Here is a 25,089-nt window from a genome sequence, read left to right on the forward strand (position 1 = left end):
GCATGTGCAGTAAGTTCCTAATGACATTAGAAAGTCAGACTATCAATCTGTGCATGAACTGCCCCACGGCGTAACAGTGCGTGCATGAGATCTCGGTCAGGGGAGGCAGGTCACTCAGACAAGTGTGACTCGCCAGTCAATGACCGGAGGCCGGTGATAGATGGAGAGAGAAGGAGAGAGCAGGAGAGATGCAAGTGCAGTGTCAGCATCATTCAGCTCATTAACATAAAATTTGTATAAGATGTTTCTAAAAAATGATAATTTTTTTTTCTGCTAGAAAGGTATGAATTAATTCTCCTTTAAAACTTAGAATTCATTAGCTTGGAGTAGAAATCCCTGCTAAGGCTAGTTTCACATTAGCGTTTTTTTGCGCAGCGCATCGGGCGCATAAAAAACGCAAAGAAAAACGCAAAACAAACGCGCGTTTTTTTAACGTCATGCGCACGCTGATGTGTAAAAAAAACGCAGCGTTGTTTGCGTTTTACATGCGTTTTTTGCATGCGTTGGCGTTTTTTATGCGCATGCGTTTTTAAGTGTGACGTTTTTTCCATTGTCTAGAGAACATTCTAGACTTGTTTAACTCAAAAACGCATGCGCAAAAAAACGCAAGCGTGCGCAAGACCATGCGCACGCATGCGTTCCCATAGGCTCCAATGTGGTGTTTTTGCGCATTCCGTGCGCAAGCGTGCGCATGCGTTTTTTTGACGAGACAGGGCGGAACCAAAAATGCAACATGTTGCGTCTGGCGCACCTGGCGCAAAAGACAAAAAAACGCATGCGCACGAAAACGCAAGTATGCGCAAGACCATGCGCACGTCATGTTAAGTATAGGTGCGCAGTGCGCATGCGCACGGGTGCGCACGATGCGCTGCGCACAAAAGCGCTAATGTGAAACCAGCCTAAGGGATCCCCTTAAAGTGACAAAGTGTCAATAAAGAAAAAACTTTCAGAGGATGTGATTTGCTGTCCATTCTATCCATTGAGGCGCTGTCTTTTATGAAGCAGTATATAGTTGAAATCACATCAAATACAATACACTAGTTTACAAGATTAAGGATTAAGCTTAATGATTTATAATGCAAAACTTACATTAGTACAGATACATCCAGTAACCAGCTGGAGGAAGGCAAGCATAGGGTGTCCAGATGTTATGGCCATACTCTCCAAACAGAGAAAGTATAATTGAACCTTTTGAAAACTTTTATCCAGTGAGTGCAGGTGCTGAGATCCACTACAATCTATACAACTAAGGGGAAGAAGCGCTCAGCTGAGCACTGCCCTCCTCCAAGACGGAATCTGAGCCATAGACTTTCTATTAAACCTATCTTCAATTTTGAAAGAGCGCAATTTCTATTTCTTCATTTTAGTAGTTGGTGGATCCTTAGCACCCCATATACACCCTCAGGGCCGGCCCGAGAGATTACGGCGCCCTAGGCGAAACTATTTTGTTGCGCCCCTACTATTCTTGGCAGTAGATGAAAACTTGGGATATAAATTTAGGAGCAAAATAAACCACAACAGCAACGATTAATTAACTATCTCCTAACTCTTTAATCTTCTGAGAAGTTGTATAGGACAAATATATACAAAGTAATCAATAACACAAAACAAAAACGACCATAGGTAATTAAAATTTTTGTTTCCTTGCCTTTTTTTTTTTTAAAAGGATGACACTAAGTCACCGAGATTAATTTGTTTAGCAACTTCAGATTCTATCGAAATTGTTGCCAACCCAACCAACCTCTCTTGCGTCATATTTGCCCTTAAATATGTACACTTTTCTTTCCATCCCTAAAACTTTTTGCCTTTGGAAAAGATTTGTTATAATTTTTTCTATTTTTTCTCTGGCGCCCCCTTTGGGTCGGCGCCCTAGGCGGCCGCCTAGTTCGCCTATACGTTCGGGCCGGCCCTGTACACCCTCTTCTTCAAGTCTGATCATATTATTCACTTTTGCAACTTATTCCTGTAACTAAGGCAAATAACTCAGCATTCAGAAGGCAGCAACGAGCTTCAACGTCGGTTACAGCCTCCGACTTGTTCCAATTTTCATAAGACCTCTATCAATCCGAGGGCTCAAGAGACAAAACACAAATTGGTTCAGCTCACACTGAGCAATTTCCTAATGGAGTCAAGAACTCTTCCCAATGGTCTCCTACCACCAACCATTTCCAAAGCATATGCATCCGCAGGGCATTTTCTAATCCTCATCTGGTGCAGATGGATTATGGATAAAATAGAACAGAGGTCTTCTATTCAGAAACGGTTTTAACCCCCGAAGGTCAGATTATGGGCTCGTTATAAGCAATTCCAGTTGCAACAAACAATCAACAGATATTTGTGAGAGATATACACAAGCAGATATTAATATAAATCAGAACTAACCCCTTCACGTCCCCCTAGGACTATGAAATAAATATCAAATAAAACATTAACCAAAAAGGCTGCAGATAAAATCTCCTTCTATGAGATGCAATAATAACATAATTTACCTGGTCTGCAAAGTTCTGAAATTGCAATGCTAAACAAAGAGAAAATCAGAACTAGAGATTTTCCCAGCATCCTAGTAGAATGTAAATCCCTCCGGAAAAAAGACTCGCTGGCCACTGAAAAGCTGTCTTAAAAACTTTGCCTGGAAAAAAGGCTTAATTATTAATCGCTTTTCCTGCAGCCAAATGATCTGTAAAGCTCGTGGTTTTCTTGCCATTTGTCATTTGATATTAGACACTAATGATACAAATTATTTGCGTTGCTTACCATTGCTCGGTACACCAAGATTAGCCAACAATCATTAATAAATGAAAATTATTACACCATCAGTTGTGATAGCGTTGTAAATGGACGGCGGAGAGGGGGCACTACATGTTCAGACGTTAAAACAGATATTTCCACACTTGTGAATTAACTAAATCCAGATGTTGTAGACCTTCTTTTCCAAAAAGGATGGTCATGTTCCATATCAATCAATTGTGGATGCAAATCTCCTTTTTTACATGGCCATAACACATGAACCATGCTCGGATAGCAATAACCAGTCTTCTGAACTGCCTCATACGCATGTTAGGCAGTTAGCTCAGGTCCGACACCTGCTGAGTATTGCGATCCCACCGTGGTTCATGTTTCATCATGAGAATAGTCTATGTAAAGAAATAGTTTCCTCCCAACTTTGAATAATAAAGAATTACTCATGGCATCTTTGGCCTTTTACTTATGTACAGTCAAGATTTCAGATTTCAAATATGAATACGGTGGAAAATGGCTTGATGGTTTTTTTTCTATCTTTTTGAGGTGATCCTAGATGGCTGAAGAAACACAATTCTGGAGTTTTGATCGTCCTTTTCCTTTTGGTGTTTAGTATATATTTCTAAAGGTGCCAGTTACAAGAAATTCTCACCAGATGTCGGTAACGACCAATCCAATCAAAACAGGCAAAGAAATCAAATCATAGAGTTCATAAATGAAGTTATTTGTAATAATGAGAAGTGACACAAAGAGAAGTATTGAATACATAAAGAAAGAGAGGTGCTAAAAGCCATAGCAAATTATAACACCAGCTGAAATCTATCAGTAATTAAAAAGCAATCCTGCCACTTCATGAAAAATAATAACAGCTGGATCAACTGATGGCCTATAAAAAAGTGTCTCATTACAAAAGGTGTCACACAAGAAATATCTCATAAGGCCGGGGTCACACTAACCGACGCAAAATACGGTCCATATTTTACATGCGTAATACGGATGAATGACCCCTAAATAGTGCTCCGTATGTCATCCGTAAGAAATATGTTAGACAAATTTTTACTTTTGCCTTTTTTGTAACATATTATTGCCATTTGATAACTGTGGCAATGGGCCAAATTGGCCTTTTTAAAGATGTGAACATTTTCGAAAAATACAATTTTCACACATATCCCAAAAAAACAGAATGCAATAACAAAATTGCTACATTAGACATTTTGAATCCAAAGGAAAAAAGAGGTGGTCTCCATCAGCCACATTATCTAAAAAAGATAAAACTCACATTTCTTATGAAGGTTTTCTAATCATATTAATATGCCACCATGACAGGCAAGGCTACCTTACGCGTTTCTGACACATATTACATGTCTGTAAAAAAGACAATATTTCACCGCGCTATACTGGGAAAGTCAAAGGATTAAAATACACTACACAGTTGATATTTAGAGCACCATCTCCTGGCCTCAGACCGCTTATGGACACTGATGTACGGTATGCGTAAACAATTTGCATGATTTTATGCTCTTATAAATTGTGGTAAGTTGGGGAAGTAGAAGGCGGAAGAGCAGCCTGTGGTTGCTGCTGGCTACTTTGGCCAACATCTCCCTGTGTGGGAGCATACTGTTGCCCATGCTGTGGGTAGTGTCCTTCCTCCTGGGATTGTTGGGGGTACTGGCCAGAGTAATAATGAAGAGGGGCATCTTCTTGGCTCGGGTAGGCCCGTGTCTCATACCCACCAATATAGCCATGTCGTCCCCAACCAGGTTGGGACCAGCCTCCAACGCTGGGTGGGAAAAAGTGGCCATATTGGTGTGGTTGGCTAGAGGCAGACATATGTTGCTGGTGTTGTAAAGGTTGGGTAGGGGGAGGAAGGGGGTGAGATGTAGGCCCACGTATTTGAGGATCCTCAGATCCTGCTTGAGCAAGCATCTGTGTGGGTGGTCTCATGTGCATTAGATTTCTGGGGGAAAGCTGCCACCTCTCTAGATATTCAAACAGCTCATATGGGGTATTGGGGGGGTGTGCTTGCATCAAGCAGGATCTGAAAACATCCTCGAATACGGAGCCTCACCTCACGGGAAAGGGCACGTAGATAAAGGGCCAGGCTACGTGAGTATGCCTCCTCCCCATCATCAGTATTCACTCTAACCAGATAGTTTAGGACCCCTGTGTTGGTCCGGGTATCTTGGGCAGGGATCTGGCGCCTTCTTCGTCCTCGCCAGGATGTTCCAGCAGGCTGTGGGGAACCCCGGATCTGGGCAGTTAGGCTGCTGCTCATGTTGCCCTGCTCCTCCAATATGGCTGATGGGGCAGCAGCAGATGGTCCTGATGGTGGGGTTTGTGGCACAGGCAATGGGTTCTCCTGAGAGGATTCTTCACCCATGCTTCTTGTAGGGGGAGAAGATGGGCCAGCCACCTCATCCCCTACAGGATCAATGATGGGCTCTGTATCTGAGCCTGTTCCTCTATCCGTAAGGTTGGAGTGAGTTCTGTTATGAAATAGAACAGAGCCAAAAATACATCAATATTTTTGGCCCTGTAAAGTATCGGTGTAATGTGGTGTGAAGTATCTACTTACGGTCTCAGATCCAGAATAGGGGCGAGGAAGGAGAGGCGGTCATAATAGATGTATTTTCGCTTGACGTAGCCCGCATCACCACTCCTGGACCTCTGCTGCCGTTCCCGCCTGTACTGATCGCGGATGCTGCGCCAGCGTCTCATCACATTTTCCACTGCAATGTGACAGGAAATATTCTCAATTTCACATACTTGATCGGTCTAATTTGCTACCAGTAGTCTAGGCATGTGGCCTTCTGGGGTGCGCTTTCTACCCAGGGTGGCATATCTAATTGGGGCATCCAGGCCAGATACACAGGGGCACAAAAGTTCATGTATCAAGTAAATACACTTAATAACTTGGTTGGCTAAGAGGATGAGGAGCTTGTGGGCTGGGCCAAATTATGGCAGTATCAAACCACGTGTCACATCAAAATCTACCCGCCTCATGAGGAAAAAAGTACATGCACAGGAAGGGGGGGGCTGATTCTAAATGCATTTTTTGCTGTGAGGTAAATTTTAATCATTTTTTGGCTTGTACTTACTCAGTTTCTGCTGCTCCTCACGTGGCCGATCACCAAAATCATGGAACATCTGGCGACATATGCGCCTCCATGACGCCTCCTTTCTTGCCCGATTCGCATAATGGGCATCACGTTGGTCCCAGAGTTTTGGCCGCTCCTGCACCAGTACAATGAGCATCTCCACATTTAGGAAAAATGGCGACATGACGCTGCTGTACTCCGTGGAGGCGTACTTCCTGGATGTCTGGAGCGCTTTTTTAGCTCATTTGCATGTCTAGGCTTCCTGATGATGGATTGGCCCATTTCCTGTCAACGGCCAAAAGACCTGCGTATTTCTCGCAAGTCACACGTGTGGTCCGTGTGTAATCCGTATTTTTTGCGCTCCCATAGACTTACATTGGCGTACTACGGGCGTAGTACGCTGACAATCGCAGCATGCTGCGATTGGCACGGACCGTAGAATACGGACGAGAAATATACGGCTGTTGGGAGCTACCCCATAGAGAATCATTTGTCCGTGTGTAATGCGTGCTTTTAACGCCTCTCACTCGTCTGTATTCCTCTCTAGTGTGACCCCGGCCTTATGGGTAAAACCAGTGAGCTGTCTCAAGACATTCACAACCTTATTGATGCAAAACATACTGATGACATTGGATACAGAAGAATTTCTAAACTATTGAAGGTTCCACTACTGTTGGGGCCATAATCCGGAAGTGGAAAGAATGTCATTTCACCAAAAACCAGCCATGATCACATGCTCCCCGCAAGATTTCAGACACAGGCATGAAAAGAATTATCAGAAGAATTGTCCAAGAATCAAAGACCACCTGTGGAGAGATACAGAAAGACCTGGAATCAGCAGGTACAATTGTGTCAAAGAAAACCACAAGTAATGCAGTTAACCTCAATAGTAAGACTCCATTGCCGAACAAAAGGCATGTTCAAGTGCCTTTACAATTTGCTCTACAATATTTAGACAAGCCTGTGAAATACTGGGAGAATATCGTCTGGTCGGATAAAACTAAAATTGTACTCTTTGGATGCTATGATACACAACATGTTGGGAGACCAAAAGACCATGTGATGACCACATGACTGACATCATCGCAGGTAGTGCCAGTACGCAAGCAGGTGTTGGCACTGCAGGAGGAGACCACGCGATGTAAGCAACTTTCGTTTAACCATCTCAACACGTAGTGTGCTGGAGGAAACATCTCCTGGCTTCACATCACTGACGCCATTATGCAGAGTGACACATATCTCCCCTCATATACTGTGCCAGTGATCCTGTCATAAGGACCTTTAAAAATATATTTACTTAGGAAATTGGTGGTGTTCAATACTTATTTCACTCACTGTATGTGTATATATATATATATATATATATACACACACTGTATATATGTACATATATATATATATTACACACACGTGACACCGATGTACTTTTATGTCTGTATCCCCAGTCTTGCTTTGAGGTTTTTAATCATCTTTGTTCTGCATTCAATTGTTATAATTAATGATAATGGCTGTTTCGTGCATATTATATGTATGATCACTCTTACATTTAATGTACATTGCATTCTCTTGTTTTTGAGATGTGTGAGAGACAATACCTTTTTTAGCCAAGCCAGTCCATTTCATCTTGGTTTATCTGTTCATATAAGAGGAACGTAGAGAGTATGGCCGATCTACAAAACTATGGCCGAAGCTTACAAAGAGTTGTTTTAAGTGGGTAAATTCCGTCCCTATAACTTATCAAATTGTGTTAACCGACTGATCCAACAAGGTAATCTCATTCAGATAGGTCCTTACCCTAAATTACGTATCCGACAAGATGGGTCCTTACCATAACATTAGACCTGTACAAAAGATTCCCCTTTTTTTGGCCTATGCCTAGACAATGTATTTAGGATAGGCATGATCCAGTTTTTTAGTTAGCTAAAATTGAGTCATTTAAAGGGGCTATCACTGAGACAGTGAGGAGCCAGAAGACCACAACGTCTGATTTCACTTACTCCTGCACTGATTAGGCTAAATTCCTACAATCAGGAAGTAGCAGCGCTTTGGACGCAGCGTATTTTCAAAGAAAATTTACTGATCATGTGCACAACACATCAGGATTGTCATTGAATTAAACCAAAAAGAGACAAAGCGATCCGCACCGCTGATCTTCACACTCTGCTCTCCATTTCCCTGCTGAAGATGTTTTAAAGATTTGAAATAAACTTTGAATTTTACGGACCGGTGAGTGTCACGCTTTTTCTTCTTTTCTTAGATTGTCATTGAATTAGCTTGCATAAGAATTCCATAGGGTTTATGGCCAATTTCCGCATGGAAAAAACACATAAAAAACGCAACCTGTGCACATAGCCTAGGAGGTTTTCCTGCTTTGATCTCATCTGGTCAGTATTGGCCACTCCACTCTCCTATATATGCTCACCTCTGGCAATCTGGATTGCCAGTGTTGGTCTTATACTGCCTGGTGTGGCGTGGAGGTGTCTATTGTTGGTAAATGTGTTTAGAGTGTTTAACTGTGACTGTTGCTTGGCATTTCCATCTGTGTGCAAAATCCTCATCCACTCCTATTTGATTTTCCTCCTCTTTCCTTGGTGTTCCTTTTGTTGTCTGCAAGTGCACATTTGTACGTTTGATATTTTCATTTATCCCTGTATGTCTTCCTTTGTTAGTCTGGTTTGTGTATATACATATACTATTACTCCCCACTTCCCTGGATGGGACAGATAAAGGACTGATTCAGGAGTTCAGCAAGGTACGTGGCCCCAACTTCTTCACCATCAGAAGTAATCTGGGGAGCAGGGATAGCTTGGGCGTCCCTAGCGTTAGGGAAAGGGAAGGAGTCCCTGGCCCCCGGGTATGCAGACAACAGAATTGGGACAGGCTCACATGGACATCGTAAAAGGAGTTCCAATGTACAGAAGTACAGGGTGAGACATACAGGCGTCCATGTAGACCTCCATGACATTATTCTCTTTATAAAACATAATGATCTCTACTAAACACGAAATGTAAATGCTGCCGTACTTACTAGAAACACACACACACACACATATATATATATATATATATATATACACACACACACACACAAACACATGAATGGCCTGGCCATGCAGGTATGACTGTAAGAGTGTTTAGAAATGGGCCAATGTCTATTCACACATCAGTTAATTAGCAGCCAAGCAATATGCTGAGTATAATATTATAACACACACCCAGAATAAAGTCCTTTATTTAAAATAATGACACACACTCCATTATTGAATCTAAATTTAACCATACTCACCGAATTCCTAATCCACTGACGTCAACGTCTCCTGCAACAAAAATAAAATAATAAACAATATTCCTCACCTGTCCACAGAGAAGATAATCCATAATGTCCCACAACGATCCTGATGACTTTGAGAGCAGTCACTGATGTGACTGTTCTCAAAGATAGCTGGCAATACACTGACAGGCGGTAATCGCTTCCACAGTGTATAGCACTGACAGCTGATCAGCTCCGATGAACTTGTAAAGTTCTCACGCAGTGATGGTGCCGTGAGAGCACCAGAGCTGATAGGCTGATGAACTCCGGTGGACTCTCACGGCAGAGCGATTACCTCCTGTCAGTGTATTGCCAGCGGCCAATTAGAGCAGTTACATCTCCCGATGTGACTGTTCTACACATGAGATCGCTGTGGGACACATGGAATAATGTGGACTACAGCAGACAGGTGAGTATGTGGTGGTTTATTATTTTTGTCTTTTAATAGGAGACATGGGCATTGGGCGTTAGGGTGAGTATATGTTGTTTTTTATGTTACAATTTTTCTAGGAAATGAGGGCATCAGGGATTTGGTGTTACGTGAGTATAATGTATTTTTTATTTTCATTTGAATATGTATGTAATTATGTTATGCTTTTTTTTTCTAAGTGTGAGCACAGGTGCCGGCTGACGAGAGACTACTACTCCCATCAGCGGCTCCTGCCATCACTGTTATCAGTGACAGCAGGCATAGGCTGATGGGAGGAGTAGTCTCATCAGCACATGCCTGCTGATCTGCGGTAAGGTTTTTACCGTGGGTCACTGCTGCGGGTCACAGTTACAGCTGTGGGGTCATGCTGACATTTGACAGTATGACCCCACAGTGCTCTGGCAGTGGTAGCAATCTTGCCGGCGGTAATATTACCACCAATCAGTACTGGCATGCTGGTGTTTCACCATAGGAAGCCGGTAAAAATGCAAACAAAAGCTCAGCAAATCTGCAGGAAATCTGCAAACATTTTTATACTTGCATTTTTGCTGCAGATTTGACTGACTCAATTGAAGTCAATGTGTGGAAAACTAAAAATCCACACAAAGAATTGACATGCTGCAGAAAAAAATGCACTGTAAATACTCAAAGAAAATTTACTGATCATGTGCACAACACATCAGGATTGTCATTGAATTAAACCAAAAAGAGACCAAGTGATCCGCACCGCTGATCCTCACACTCTGCTCTCCATTTCCCTGCCGAAGATGTTTAAAAGATTTGAAATAAACTTTGAATTTTACAGACCGGTGAGTGCCACCCTTTTTCTTCTTTTCTTAGATTGTCATTGAATTAGCTTGCATAAGAATTCCATAGGGTTTATGGCCAATTTCCACATGGAAAAAACACATAAAAAACGCACCCTGTGCACATAGCTGTCACGCTCGCGCCTTGGCTGAATGGCGCGAGCCGGGGGTTGTGGCCCCACTGTGCCACAGACCAGACTACCCTGGAAGGGGCGTGACTGCGACAGCTACCTTGGTCTTCACTGGAGCCTCTGATGGTGAGGTCAGGCTTGTGCGGCAGGTAGCTGCCGGGTGCCACTCCAGGGTGGTGTCTGGCTGTGGCTGCTGATCCCACTCGGGAACAGGACACCTGGACAGGTGCGAGTGACAAGCAGGCTGAGACACTGGGCAAGCAGGCACGGCTTGGTACACTGGCAGGCAGGCACAGCTTGGAGACACGGCTTGGAGACACTGGGCAAACGGGCACGGCTTGGAGACACTGGGCAAGCGGGCACGGCTTGGAGACACTGGACACGGCTTGGAGACACTGGGCAAGCGGACACGGCTTGGAGACACAGGGCAAGCAGGAGTGGTATATGAGAGAACCGGTTTGGACCTGTTCACACAGGAGATGCAGGTATGGATATAAGCAGGAAGGTGTGGTATATGAGAGAACAGGTTTGGACCTGTTCACACAGGAGATGTAGGTAGGCAGAGCCGCAGGAGTGCGGAGCAGGCAGAGCCGCAGGAGTGCGGAGCAGGCAGAGCCGCAGGAGTGCGGAGCAGGCAGAGCCGCAGGAGTGCGGAGCAGGCAGAGCCGCAGGAGTGCGGAGCAGGCAGCGCCGCAGGAGTGCGGAGCAGGCAGCGCCGCAGGAGTGCGGGGCAGACAGAGCGGCTAGGGAGCCGTGCAGACAGAGCGGCTAGGGAGCCGTGCAGACAGAGCGGCTAGGGAGCCGTGCAGATGCACAGATAAAGAGGACACAAGGAAAGACACGGCAGGGAAGGAACCACAAACAAGGAGACTGACAGACAGAGGTAAGACTGAGTTCAGACAGAGGCACAGGGACAAAGACTCAGGGGCCAGGATATTCAGCCTCCCGGCAGGCAGACAGGGTACAAAGCAAGACTAGAGAATCCTCCAGAGAAGGAGACAAACAGAACAGGGCCTGGCTAGCTCAGCAGCGGAATACTAACTGAGTATAGACATTGCTCAGGCAATGTTTCAGTGGGAGTGGCGAAACTAAATAGTCAAGGGCTCCAGGTGGTTGGTCAGGGACAGATTACACAGGTGCACCCAGACCGCATAAGAACCAGAGAGTTCAGGCGCCGCCCCCGTATACACACAGTCAGGAAACATGGAGAGCAAGCAGGAAAACAAGAGGCATAGCACATGGAGCTCAGGGCTGGCAACAGACAGATTTCACAGCATGGTTTGAAGGAGAAAGTAAGTTGGTGCGCTGGGGATGGGAGGCCATGCCGTGATGCCAGCAGGGTTGTTACAGTACCCCCCCCTTTACGGCCCCTCTTCCTCAAGCCTGCCAGAATGACCTGAAGAAGGAGTATGGGACCACACACAGTCCAGGTTGACATGACATCCTTCACGTAGGGTGGAATATGTGTGCCATCAGGAATCCCAGGGTGCCAAGCTTCTTGGTGCCCGATGGAGTCAGCTTCCAACATCGAGGGTATAAGGACTTGGATCTCTTCCTCCAGAGTGGAAGAAAGCAGGGACCTGGAAGCCTCAGACTTGACCCCTACATCAGCCGGCCAACTAGAAACAGCAGACACCCTCACTGAGTCTAACTTCAGCCCAACATGCCAGAAAAATTGGACCTCCTCCTCCCGATTGGTGAGGAACGGAGATACGTAGGCCACTGTTCCAACCTCTTCACCCACCTGCCAAATGGAAGCTGGAGGCATACATACAGGGAGCCACTTCAGCCTGTTACCCTGAAAAAACTGAACCACATCCTTCTGGTTAGAGGATGAGAGAAGCTCTGTCTTGGGACCCTCACCCCTAGGCCACAGGGGAGCTGAAGGCATACACTCTGGATCCATCTTCAGCCCTTTATCCTGGGGAAGACAATCAAGAGGCAGGGGTGCTCTTGGGAGCAGAACACTGGTATAGTCGCTGGGGATGTGTGAGGAGACTGAGACCGCCTCCCCCTCTTCAGAGGCACCCTCACACCTTGACTCGGCGACTAGCAAACCAGGCGAAGAAGACGACCTTGACTGAATGCGACGCAAGGGAACCAGACACCTCTTGTCACTTGATTGTTTCAAGCACGGTGCCCTGCTAGGTTTCCAGACATAAATGGGTGCTAGAATCTCTGGATCACAATGACCCATGGGCATACCAGTCAGCAGGTGGAAGATGAACTTCTTCGTGTATAAAGCTCCGACCTGGAGCTGTAGTTGTCCTTGCAGGACTAGACTATTCTCAAAGAGGGCTCGGCCACCTTTAGATGATGCCCATGCCGGGTTCTGGAGCTGAAGAATGGAGACCACACACCGACTCTGTGTGGCTGGTGGCTCGAACACCCCAAAGCTCCCAGAAGGCAACGAAACAGTCATAGGCTTTAATGGAGAGGGAGGACTCTCACCAGGGGCAGCCTCTCCTACTGGCCCAGGGTTCTGGAGTACGAGCTTCACAGGGCAGAGGCCAGATTCCGGCTGCAACTTGGCCCGCTTCTTCTTCTTAGACCTCTTGGATCTTGCATGGGTGGCCGCATCGGCAGACTGTGGAACGGGTGATGGCTGGACAGTCATAGGAGGTTGAGACGATTCACCCACAGGTTCCTCTTGTCTCTGGAAGCTTGGAGGGGAAGACTTTTCAAGAGCAGCTGGACGAGGCATGTCGAACACTTTACGGAAGGCCACCAGGAAGGCCCCCAGGCTCATGACGACAGGATCCCCTGCTTCCCAAAGGGGACAGATCCACATCAAGGCATCACCAGCTAGGTAGGACATGATGTATCCCACCTTGACCCGATCAGAGGGGAAACAAGCTGCATTCTGCAGGATGTAGTGCAGGCATCTCTTCAGGAACCCTTGGCACTCTTTAGGGTCCCCATAGAACCTAGGCGGGTCTGCTGGGTTGTGCTCTTCATAGGCCAGGAGCTGATTGTAGAGAGCATTGGAGATGATGATTGGTTCAGAGGTCTCCACGATCGGTACCACGCAGGACGGAACAAATTCCTCTGGTTGCTCATACTGGCAGGGAGAAAGTTCATCATGCTCCACAAGCGGAAAGACATGGGACTCAGCGGGGACCATGGCCTGAGCAAACTGTCACGCTCGCGCCTTGGCTGAATGGCGCGAGCCGGGGGTTGTGGCCCCACTGTGCCACAGACCAGACTACCCTGGAAGGGGCGTGACTGCGACAGCTACCTTGGTCTTCACTGGAGCCTCTGATGGTGAGGTCAGGCTTGTGCGGCAGGTAGCTGCCGGGTGCCACTCCAGGGTGGTGTCTGGCTGTGGCTGCTGATCCCACTCGGGAACAGGACACCTGGACAGGTGCGAGTGACAAGCAGGCTGAGACACTGGGCAAGCAGGCACGGCTTGGTACACTGGCAGGCAGGCACAGCTTGGAGACACGGCTTGGAGACACTGGGCAAACGGGCACGGCTTGGAGACACTGGGCAAGCGGGCACGGCTTGGAGACACTGGGCACGGCTTGGAGACACTGGGCAAGCGGACACGGCTTGGAGACACAGGGCAAGCAGGAGTGGTATATGAGAGAACCGGTTTGGACCTGTTCACACAGGAGATGCAGGTATGGATATAAGCAGGAAGGTGTGGTATATGAGAGAACAGGTTTGGACCTGTTCACACAGGAGATGTAGGTAGGCAGAGCCGCAGGAGTGCGGAGCAGGCAGAGCCGCAGGAGTGCGGAGCAGGCAGAGCCGCAGGAGTGCGGAGCAGGCAGCGCCGCAGGAGTGCGGAGCAGGCAACGCCGCAGGAGTGCGGGGCAGACAGAGCGGCTAGGGAGCCGTGCAGACAGAGCGGCTAGGGAGCCGTGCAGATGCACAGATAAAGAGGACACAAGGAAAGACACGGCAGGGAAGGAACCACAAACAAGGAGACTGACAGACAGAGGTAAGACTGAGTTCAGACAGAGGCACAGGGACAAAGACTCAGGGGCCAGGATATTCAGCCTCCCGGCAGGCAGACAGGGTACAAAGCAAGACTAGAGAATCCTCCAGAGAAGGAGACAAACAGAACAGGGCCTGGCTAGCTCAGCAGCGGAATACTAACTGAGTATAGACATTGCTCAGGCAATGTTTCAGTGGGAGTGGCGAAACTAAATAGTCAAGGGCTCCAGGTGGTTGGTCAGGGACAGATTACACAGGTGCACCCAGACCGCATAAGAACCAGAGAGTTCAGGCGCCGCCCCCCTATACACACAGTCAGGAAACATGGAGAGCAAGCAGGAAAACAAGAGGCATAGCACATGGAGCTCAGGGCTGGCAACAGACAGATTTCACAGCATGGTTTGAAGGAGAAAGTAAGTTGGTGCGCTGGGGATGGGAGGCCATGCCGTGATGCCAGCAGGGTTGTTACAATAGCCTAGGAAGTTTTCCTGCTTTGATCTCATCTGGTCAGTATTGGCCACTCCACTCTCCTATATATATGCTCACCTCTGGCAATCTGGATTGCCAGTGTTGGTCTTATACTGCTTGGTGTGGAGTGGAGGTGTCTATTGTTGGTAAATGTGTTTAGAGTGTTAAACTGTGACAGTTGCTTGGCATTTCCATCTGTGTGCAAAATCCTCATCCACTCCTATTTGATTTTCCTTCCTTTTTCCTTGGTGTTCCTTTCTGTTGTCTGCAAGTACACATTTGTACGTTTGATATTTTCATTTATCCCTGTATGTCCTCCTTTGTTAGTCTGGTTTGTGTATATACATATATATATACTTTTACTCCCCATCTATAGGACTGATTCAGGAGTTCAGCAAGGTACGTGGCCCCAACTTCTTCACCATCAGAAGTAATCTGGGGAGCAGGGATAGCTTGGGCGCCCCTAGCGTTAGGAAAAGGGAAGGAGTCCCTGGCCCCCGGGTATGCCGACAACAGAGTTGTGACAGGATCATATGGACATCGCAAAAGGAGTTCCAATGTATAGAAGTACAGGGTGAGACATACAGGCGTCTATGTAGACCTCCATGACATTATTCCCTTTATAAAACATAATGATCTCTGCTAAACACGAAATGTAAATGCTGCCGTACTTACTGGAAACACACACATATGTGTATATATATATATATATATATATATATATATATATATATATACACATATACACACACACACACAAAAACATGAATGGCCTGGCCATGCAGGTATGGCTGTAAGAGTGTCTGGCCCATTTCTAATGTCTATTCACACATCAGTTAATTAGCAGCCAAGCAATATGCTGAGTATACTATTATTCATAGGTGATAAATTAACAGCAGCAGGGCCTGTAGTTACATAGCACCCTCTGAATACTGTACAAATTAACCCAATGCAAACTGCAGCAGTAAAATAATAGTAATAGGATGAGTGTTTATGACGTGGTGGTCACAGAACACTACTGGGGCTTTCACAAGCTTCTACATGCTACTTTTTGGTTGTTCTACATTTTTATTATATAAGTATTCAAGAATGGAGGACTGGAAAGAAGAGTGGACAAAAGAAAGCCTGCAGAATCCACCAATGGATGTCAACTGTGCAGAACTAAACTAGTACAGTTCGAAGTTATAATGTGGAGTAAGCACTTCTACCTTTTCTTAAAGGGAAGGTTCATGTCACTTATTTTTTGACATGTCAGTAGATGTCATTAAAAAAAGGGTTTGTAATCGTGTTAGCCAGTTGAAACATGATAGCTCTCAGTGGGAAAAACAAGATAGTAATGTGGTAGTTGTGATACCTTTTAATAGCTAACAACAATAAAATAAATTATGTTGCAAAGTGAGCTTTCAAGACTGTCTAGGCCTCTTCCTCAGGAAAGGTACAACAAAGTATCTGAAGAAACACAAATACATACGCAAAAAGAGCAGAGGCATGGCATAATAAATGGATATTTAAATAAACATAGTTTAGAGAGTGAATTCTAAAGCCCCCGTCACACTAAGCGACTCACCAGCGATCCCGACAACGATATTACCTGGTCAGGATCGCTGGTGAGCTGTCAAACCGGCAGATCTCACCAGCGATCAGGACCAGTGACGACACTGGTAACAAGCGCGCGTTGCTTAGTTACCCGCTCTGTACCCTGGATACCAGCTCCCAGCACGGGCACGCTGGTATCCAGTGTACACAGCGGGTAACTAAGCAACGCGCACGCTTAGGCCGGTTTCACACATCAGTTTTTTTGGTCAGTCAAAATCCGCTAAAAAGGCGGATAGCGGATCCGTTCTTGTACTGACCACGTTTGTCACCGGACCGTTATTTTAACGCAGGCAGCGGAAGGAGAGAGAGAGAAATTTTTCAGCCGCCAGAACAGAGTTTAGGGTTAAATTTCCGGCTGAGTGAAGTCTTTCGGGCATGCGCAGTGAGAAGTGCGGATCCTGCCGCCCGAAAAAACGTTGCATGGTCCGTTCGGGCATGTTGGCGGACGTCAAAATTTTGGTGGATCCGCAAAAAACCAGATCCAACGGATGGCCATCCGTCAAGATCCGCCGGTAATGCAACTCAATGGGGAAAAAAACGGATCCGCCAAGAAAAATGGCGGATCCATTTTTTTTGCAAAACGGCGGATTTTGACTGGACACAAACGGATGTGTGAAACAGGCCTTAGTTACCCGCTGTTTACCTTGGATACCAGCTCCCAGCGTCTGCTTACAGCAGATCGATGATCTCCCGCTGCCACACGCAGCGATGCGTGCTGGCCAGCGGCAGACCAACGATCAAAAAAATGTCCAGGACATTAGAGCACGATCAGCGATACCCGGCGGGGGGGGGGCGGTCGCTGATACGTGCCACGCACAGCGAGATCGCTGTTGCGTCACAAAACTTGTGACTCAGCAGCAATCTCGCTGTGTGTGACGGGGGCTTTAAATGGATTCGATAAGTGGTGTGAAAGTTTTATAGTTCCAATATCCTTGTAAGATCAGAGGTCTGGTGCCCTCACTGTCTCTGGAGCAGATTCCTCAGATTTTGTAGTGAGTCATAAATCCTCCTGACAGATTTTGTCCTGTGTGGAGTTAATCAAAGACTGTAATAATTTTTTATCCCAACACCTTCAATGTTTTTGTGAATTAAAAGTTGCCTTTTAATATGACAACTTTCATATTGTTTATGTTGTGTCCACCTGGTCCAAAGAAATGTTTGTCCACCGGTAAATGTTTTCATTTTTTTTAAAATCTGTAATGGTGTGGTGGTGAGATCTCATCCTTCCTCTCAATTCCTGTCCTATTTCTCCCACATAGAGATCCTCAGTACTGCTTACAGTACACAGGATTAAGCACACCACATTGGAAGAGGAACATAGGAATGGGAAACCCCAGTAGTGCTAGCAGGGAGTGGACATGGGGGCACAGGTCCTTCCTTCCCTCATTTAATTTGTTGTTCTTGTAATAAAGTTGGTTAAACGTATACAGTTAGGTCCATATATATTTGGACAGAGACAACATATTTCTAATTTTGGTTCTAGACATTACCACAATGAATTTTAAACAAAACAATTCAGATGCAGTTGAAGTTCAGACTTTCAGCTTTCATTTGAGGGTGTCCACATTAACATTGGATGAAGGTTTTAGGAGTTTCAGCTCCTTAACATGTGCCACCCTGTTTTTAAAGGGACCAAAAGAAATTGGACAGACTAAATAATTGTAAATAAAATGTTCATTTCTAGTATTTGATTGAAAACCCTTGTTAGCAATGACTGCCTGAAGTCTTGAACTCATGGACATCACCAGACGCTGTGTTCCCTCCTTTTTGATGCTCTGCCAGGCCTTCACTGCGGTGGTTTTCAGTTGCTGTTTGTTTGTGGGCCTTTCTTTCTGAAGTTTAGTCTTTAACAAGTGAAATGCATGCTCAATTAGGTTGAGATCAGGTGACTGACTTGGCCATTCATGAATATTCCACTTCTTTGCTTTAATAAACTCCTGGGTTGCTTTGGCTTTATGTTTTGGGTCATTGTCCATCTGTAGTATGAAACGACGACCAATCAGTTTGGCTGCATTTGGCTGGATCTGAGCACACAGTATGGCTCTGAATACCTCAGAATTCATTCGGCTGCTTCTGTCCTGTGTCACATCATCAATAAACACTAGTGACCCAGTGCCACTGGCAGCCATGCATGCCCAAGCCATCACACTGCCTCCGCCGTGTTTTACAGATGATGTGGTATGCTTTGGATCATGAGCTGTACCACGCCTTCGCCATACTTTTCTCTTTCCATCATTCTGGTAGAGGTTGATCTTGGTTTCATCTGTCCAAAGAATGTTCTTCCAGAACTGTGCTGGCTTTTTTAGATGTTTTTTAGCAAAGTCCAGTCTAGCCTTTTGATTCTTGATGCTTATGAGTGGCTTGCACCGTGCAGTGAACCCTCTGTATTTACTTTCATGCAGTCTTCTCTTTATGGTTGATTTGGATATTGATACGCCTACCTCCTGGAGAGTGTTGGTCACTTGACTGGCTGTTGTGAAGGGGTTTCGCTTCACCATGGAGACTATTCTGCGATCATCCACCACTGTTGTCTTCCGTGGGCGCCCAGGTCTTTTTGCATTGATGAGTTCACCAGTGCTTTCTTTCTTTCTCAGGATGTACCAAACTGTAGATTTTGCCACTCCCAATGTTGTAGCAATTTCTCGGATGGGTTTTTTCTGTTTTTGTAGCTTAAGGATGGCTTGTTTCACCTGCATGGAGAGCTCCTTTGACCTCATGTTTCCATCACAGCAAAACCTTCCAAATGCAAGCACCACACCTCAAATAATCTCCAGGCGTTCTATCTGCTTAATTGAGAATGAAATAACGAAGGGATTGCCCACACCTGTCCATGAAATAGCCTTGGAGTCAATTGTCCAATTACTTTTGGTCCCTTTAAAAACAGGGTGGCACATGTTAAGGAGCTGAAACTCCTAAACCCTTCATCCAATGTTAATGTGGATACCCTCAAACGAAAGCTGAAAGTCTGAACTTCAACTGCATCTGAATTGATTTGTTTAAAATTCATTGTGGTAATGTCTAGAACCAAAATTACAAAAAATGTTGTCTCTGTCCAAATATATATGGACCTAACTGTATATCTAATTAGGGGATTTTGGGGTATGCTATTAACATAAAGATGGTGCTATTACAATTCTGAGGACTGTTAATAACTTCTTCATATTTCTATTTGTCCGAGCAATGTATTTCAGGAACAAGGATAATGGTTGTGAATGGTTTCTTCCACCCTGTGTGACCGCTGGTGATTGGTCAGTTGAAAAAGGGCGGGAAAGTGAACTATATAAACAGCAGTTTCCGTCAGCTGCCTCATTCCAGCTGTGGAGAAACTGACACCCGCCCTTCCTCCCTGTTGATGTCATTGATCTTCATGGATTCGTCGATGTGCAATATTAGTGAGACTAGTCGCCTGATGGTATCAGATGAATTGTTCTTGTTGGATTAAAGTATCCTTGGGTAAAATCACCCCTTTAGGTTGGGTCGATTGTTTCTTGAAGTTAAGAAAATATGAACTTATTTTTATTAAATTAATTTATTTATGGTTTATTATTTTATTTACATTTATTATAGTGGTTTGAAAAAACCACTATATTGTAATCCGAACGCTGCTAACTTCTTCTTCTTATTATTATTCAGTTGATTTCCGCAATTAATGCGGCCCGAACCGCTACTCGCACAGACTCCGTTGAGGTGTCGTTTCGAAGCCAGCGTCCACGAGAGGTGTGCTAAGTATTTTTCGTGTCGATCGGATTTGTAGTTTTTGCGCAATTTGCGTTTAAAATTTTTTTTCCCGTCATTGGAATGCATTGTCTCAATGCTTTTCAATGGGAAAATGTTGCCACGGTCAAAACGTGCCCTGAGGCGACTGAAATGGCAGTTAAGCTCATTGATATGTGCAGGCAGACCCAGTTACTATGCCAACGCCTACGAACGTCACATGACCTCTCCAGGACACAGTTACTAGCAGATAATATCAGCTCTTAAAGCGAAACCCACAGCACAAATGCAAATCTAGCTTCATCACATGACGCATGCCCCTGAGAGAGAATGTGCGCCAAAGTGGATTTAGAAGCCCAGTGGGCAAAACTAGCTCTTAAAGGGCCGGCGTGCCAAAGTGATTCTTAAAGGGCCGGCGCACTGAAATGAGTCTTAAAGGGCCGGCGCGCCAAATCGAAAGCCGAGTGACCCCAGGCTCCAAATCAGAGGCTGAGCCACCCCAGCCTCCAAATCGGAGGCTGATTGACTCTGGCCTACAAATCAGAGGCTGAGCCACCCTGGCCTCCAAATCGAACCCAGAGTGGCCCCGGCCACCAAATCGGACCCAGAGTGGCCCCGGCCACCAAATCGGACCCTGAGGGGCCCCGCCTACCAGATCGGACCCTGAGGGGCCCCGGCCACAAAATCGGACCCTGAGGGGACCCGGCCACCAAATCGGACCCGGAGGGGCCCCGCCCACCAAATTGGACCCTGAGGGGCCCCACAGGCCAAAGTGACCCCTGAGAGGCACCCACAGTTAAAACGGATCCGGAGTTGAAAGTCTTGCAGGGGCGGCAGGCAAGTCACTCTTAAAGGGGCAGCCCAGGCACCATTTCAAAGCACTATCTGTACTTCATTCAGGAAATACACATCTAGTTATATATGTAATCTCATAATAAAGCACCTCGGCCATTGTTTTTACCATTAAGAAGCGTTGTGTGTCATTTATTTATATATACCATGATGTTCTTTTTTGGGGATAGCTAATGGGCCTTGTGCCCCCATGTCCCGGGAATCTTATAGTCTTGCTGTGTGTTGGGAATCTGTATCTTGTCTTTGGTCTCCACATGAGTGTAGGTTTTTCACCTCTTCACATTGCAAGTAGATGTCATTGCTTGAGTTCTGAGCCCTGCCACATACACTGATGAAGGTTCTGTCACTCTCCTCCAAAGACCATGCTCCTGTGCCTTTTGACTTGGGAGATTTTTTTTTTAGAAAAGTCTAGTCAGAAGTCTCTAATTAATAGAACTACTGTAACGCTGCATTCACACGTTGCAGCTGTGGTGCAGTATTTTGCTACCACAGCGATTTTTGAAAATCGCGCCAACATGCTACTATGACCAAAAGATGATTACAACATGTAAGCAAAGCCTTATGAGAATGCAAATAATGACATACAAAACAGTGATGATCAGAGCACTCACGCCAAAACACAGATCAACTCCACTTCATAGATTGCACACGAGCACCGTACACTGGACACCAGGGTTAAAGATTACCTATCGTTTTGGATTATATATAGTTGTAGCCAAAAGTATTGACACCCCTGCAATTCTATCAGATAATACTCAGTTTCTTCCTGAAAATGACTGCAAACACAAATTCTTTGGTATTATTATCTTCATTTAATTTGTCTTAAATGAAAAAGCACAAAAAGAATTGTCCTAAAGCCAAATTGGATATAATTCCACATCAAATATAAAAAAGAGGGTGGACAAAAGTATTGGCACTGTTCGAAAAATCATGTGATGCTTCTCTAATTTGTGTAATTAACAGCACCTGTAACTTACCTGTGGCACCTAACAGGTGTTGGCAATAACTAAATCACACTTGCAGCCAGTTGACATGGAATAAAGTTGACTCAACCTCTGTCCTGTGTCCTTGTGTGTACCACATTCAGCATGGAGAAAAGAAAGAAGACCAAAGAACTGTCTGAGGAATTGAGAAACCAAATTGTGAGGAAGCATGAGCAATCTCAAGGCTACAAGTCCATCTCCAAAGACCTGAATGTTCCTGTGTCTACCGTGCGTAGTGTCATCAAGAAGTTTAAAGCCCATGGCACTGTGGCTAACCTCCCTAGATGTGGACGGAAAAGAAAAATTGACAAGAGATTTCAACGCAAGATTCTGTGGATGTTGGATAAAGAACCTCGACTAACATCCAAACAAGTTCAAGCTGCCCTGAAGTCCGAGGGTACAACAGTGTCAACCCGTGCTATCCGTCGGCGTCTGAATGAAAAGGGACTGTATGGTAGGAGACCCAGGAAGACCCCACTTCTTACCCCGAGACATAAAAAAAAGTCAGGCTGGAGTTTGCCAAAACTTACCTGAAAAAGCCTAAAACATTTTGGAAGAATGTTCTCTGGTCAGATGAGACAAAAGTAGAGCTTTTTGGGCAAAGGCATCAACATAGAGTTTACAGGAGAAAAAAAGAGGCATTCAAATAAAAGAATACGGTCCCTACAGTCAAACATGGCGGAGGTTTCCCTGATGTTTTGGGGTTGCTTTGCTGCCTCTGGCACTGGACTGCTTGACCGTGTGCATGGCATTATGAAGTCTGAAGATTACCAACAAATTTTGCAGCATAATGTAGGGCCCAGTGTGCGAAAGCTGGGTCTCACTCAGAGGTCATGGGTCTTCCAGCAGGACAATGACCCAAAACACACTTCAAAAAGCACTAGAAAATGGTTTGAGAGAAAGCACTGGAGACTTCTAAGGTGGCCAGCAATGAGTCCAGACCTGAATCCCATAGAACACCTGTGGAGAGATCTAAAAATGGCAGTTTGGAGAAGGCACCCTTCAAATATCAGGGACCTGGAGCAGTTTGCCAAAGAAGAATGGCCTAAAATTCCAGCAGAGCATTGTAAGAAACTCATTGATGGTTACTGGAAGCGGATGGTCGCAGTTATTTTGGCTAAAGGTTGTGCAACCAAGTATTAGGCTGAGGGTGCCAATACTTTTTGTCTGGCCCATTTTTGGAGTTTTGTGTGAAATGATCAATGTTTTGCTTTTTGCTTCATTCTCTTTTGTGTTTTTTCATTTAAGACAAATTAAATGAAGATAATAATACCAAAGAATTTGTGTTGGCAATCATTTTCAGGATGAAACTGAGTATTTTCTGACAGAATTGCAGGGGTGTCAATACTTTTGGCCACAACGGTGTGTGTATATATATATACACACAAAATTGTATCTGCACCTTGTAGAAGCTTGGATGACACTCCGGTGAAAATCATTGATGAAATTGTTCTCATATGTGAAAGCAACTGACGTGTGAATGAGGCCGAACGCACACACAGAGAATGTTCACGCTCAGTAGAAAGTCTCATGAGCCCACCCTCAGTAGCGTACTGATCCATAGACTTTTTACTGAGCTTGCACACTGAACGCAAGAACTGAGAGCTTGAGCCTCTTGAGCAGTGCTCTTCAGAGTTGTTTTTTTGAGAAATCGGTGGGGGTTTCAGGACCTGAACCCCCAATGATCAGCTTAAACCTCCAATAGAATGCTATAAAAAAAAAAAACAGCCCCAATCAGAATAAAGCAAGTGTGAACAGTATGCCACTCATAAGGCTTTCTATTGAGCCTGTACACCGGTCTGGGTGCATATTACGCCTCATTCAAATATTCATTTTTTTTCCTTTACGAGGAAAATAGAGTTTTGTCAGTAATTTTCATCAGAGTGTCATCCGAGTTTTAACACAGTTTGGACCATTTTTTAATTAGTTTTTCTGCCACTGTATGTGAAAAAAAAGTTTATCTTCTCCTGTAAGTTCGGCAAAAATTGGACTGCACTTGGATGGTATCCGAGTGCTGTCTGATTATTTCACTTAACCATTGACTTGCATTGTTGATTTTGACCCAACACTCAGATCAATATCAGACATGTGAATGGGACATTCACTATTACTTAAAGGTACGAGTGGTATCCGTTAAAAAATATGGATGGCACTAACACTTGAATGAGCCCTCATATCCTGCAGATAGAAGAGAACTTGTTTTAATTGGACAATCCCTTTAAATTACCAATCTGAAAGTGATACCAGGACTAAGCTTTTTTTTGTGATCATTCCTAATCATTACTCAGGCAGTAGAGTCCCATGGAACAACACAGCACAACAATGTAATGTGACACCAAACCTGACACTGTTCAATGGTTTCTTCTTAATGGGGATTGTCCCCTTTTAGAAAACTTTGTCATACATTGAGTTAGTTATAAAAAACAAAAAGTGCTTTACTCACCCTCCGCTGCTGCTCCCTTTCTCATTTGTTTGGCTGCAGTGGTGACATCCCGTCAACAGCGCTGCAGCAAATCAGTGAGCTCACTGTTTAGTACTGCCTACAGTACATCACCAGAGTCACTGAGCCCCAGGTCCCAACCATCCCAGATTCAGTGGGACTGTACCGATTTGAGAACTCAGTCCCACCATGTCAGGACTTCTAATACCCCCCTCTCTGCTCCTCCTCAGGGTAGGGGGTTGGAGGGCCATATCTCTACTCGTACATAAATTAAATTAATCTATTCCCTTCTTCTCGGGTCTCAAACTCATGCTCTAGTTGAGCCACAACCAACGATATAGATAGGATAATTTGGCAATCTTGAGCTGTATTGCATGCAGTGAACCAAGAAGCAGATTATACAGGTACATAGAGATAGATTGTATATAACAATGTATTTCTATGTCCCTTGTAAACTAGAGGTGATGAAAAAGTCAGTTTTTTGTTGCCATAAAACTACTAAAATTAATAAAAAAACAATAATAAAAGTAGAATTTTCTCTATTTTTATGTGTCTCCCCCAGACTCGAATGCACAGTCTC

The 25,089-nt window shown here is 45.0% G+C and overlaps 2 protein-coding genes across 2 annotated transcripts in view; one reads left to right on the forward strand and one right to left on the reverse strand.

Annotated features, from left to right (window-relative positions):
• The window catches only part of CLTRN (collectrin, amino acid transport regulator), an 86,536-nt gene extending 83,914 nt beyond the window's left edge, over nt 1-2,622 (reverse strand). The window contains exon 1 of the mRNA XM_073565264.1: nt 2,490-2,622. Coding sequence (XP_073421365.1) covers nt 2,490-2,559 — 70 coding nt within the window. The 5' untranslated portion in view covers nt 2,560-2,622. The remainder of the gene's footprint in view (nt 1-2,489) is intronic.
• ZRSR2 (zinc finger CCCH-type, RNA binding motif and serine/arginine rich 2) overlaps nt 1-25,089 on the forward strand; it is a 143,795-nt gene that overhangs the window by 41,183 nt on the left and 77,523 nt on the right. The gene's annotated exons all lie outside the window — the stretch shown is intronic.

The sequence above is a fragment of the Dendrobates tinctorius genome, unplaced genomic scaffold (genome assembly GCF_039654945.1).
Source record: "Dendrobates tinctorius isolate UK_male_01 unplaced genomic scaffold, ASM3965494v1 ptg000016l, whole genome shotgun sequence".
Classification (NCBI taxonomy): domain Eukaryota; kingdom Metazoa; phylum Chordata; class Amphibia; order Anura; family Dendrobatidae; genus Dendrobates; species Dendrobates tinctorius.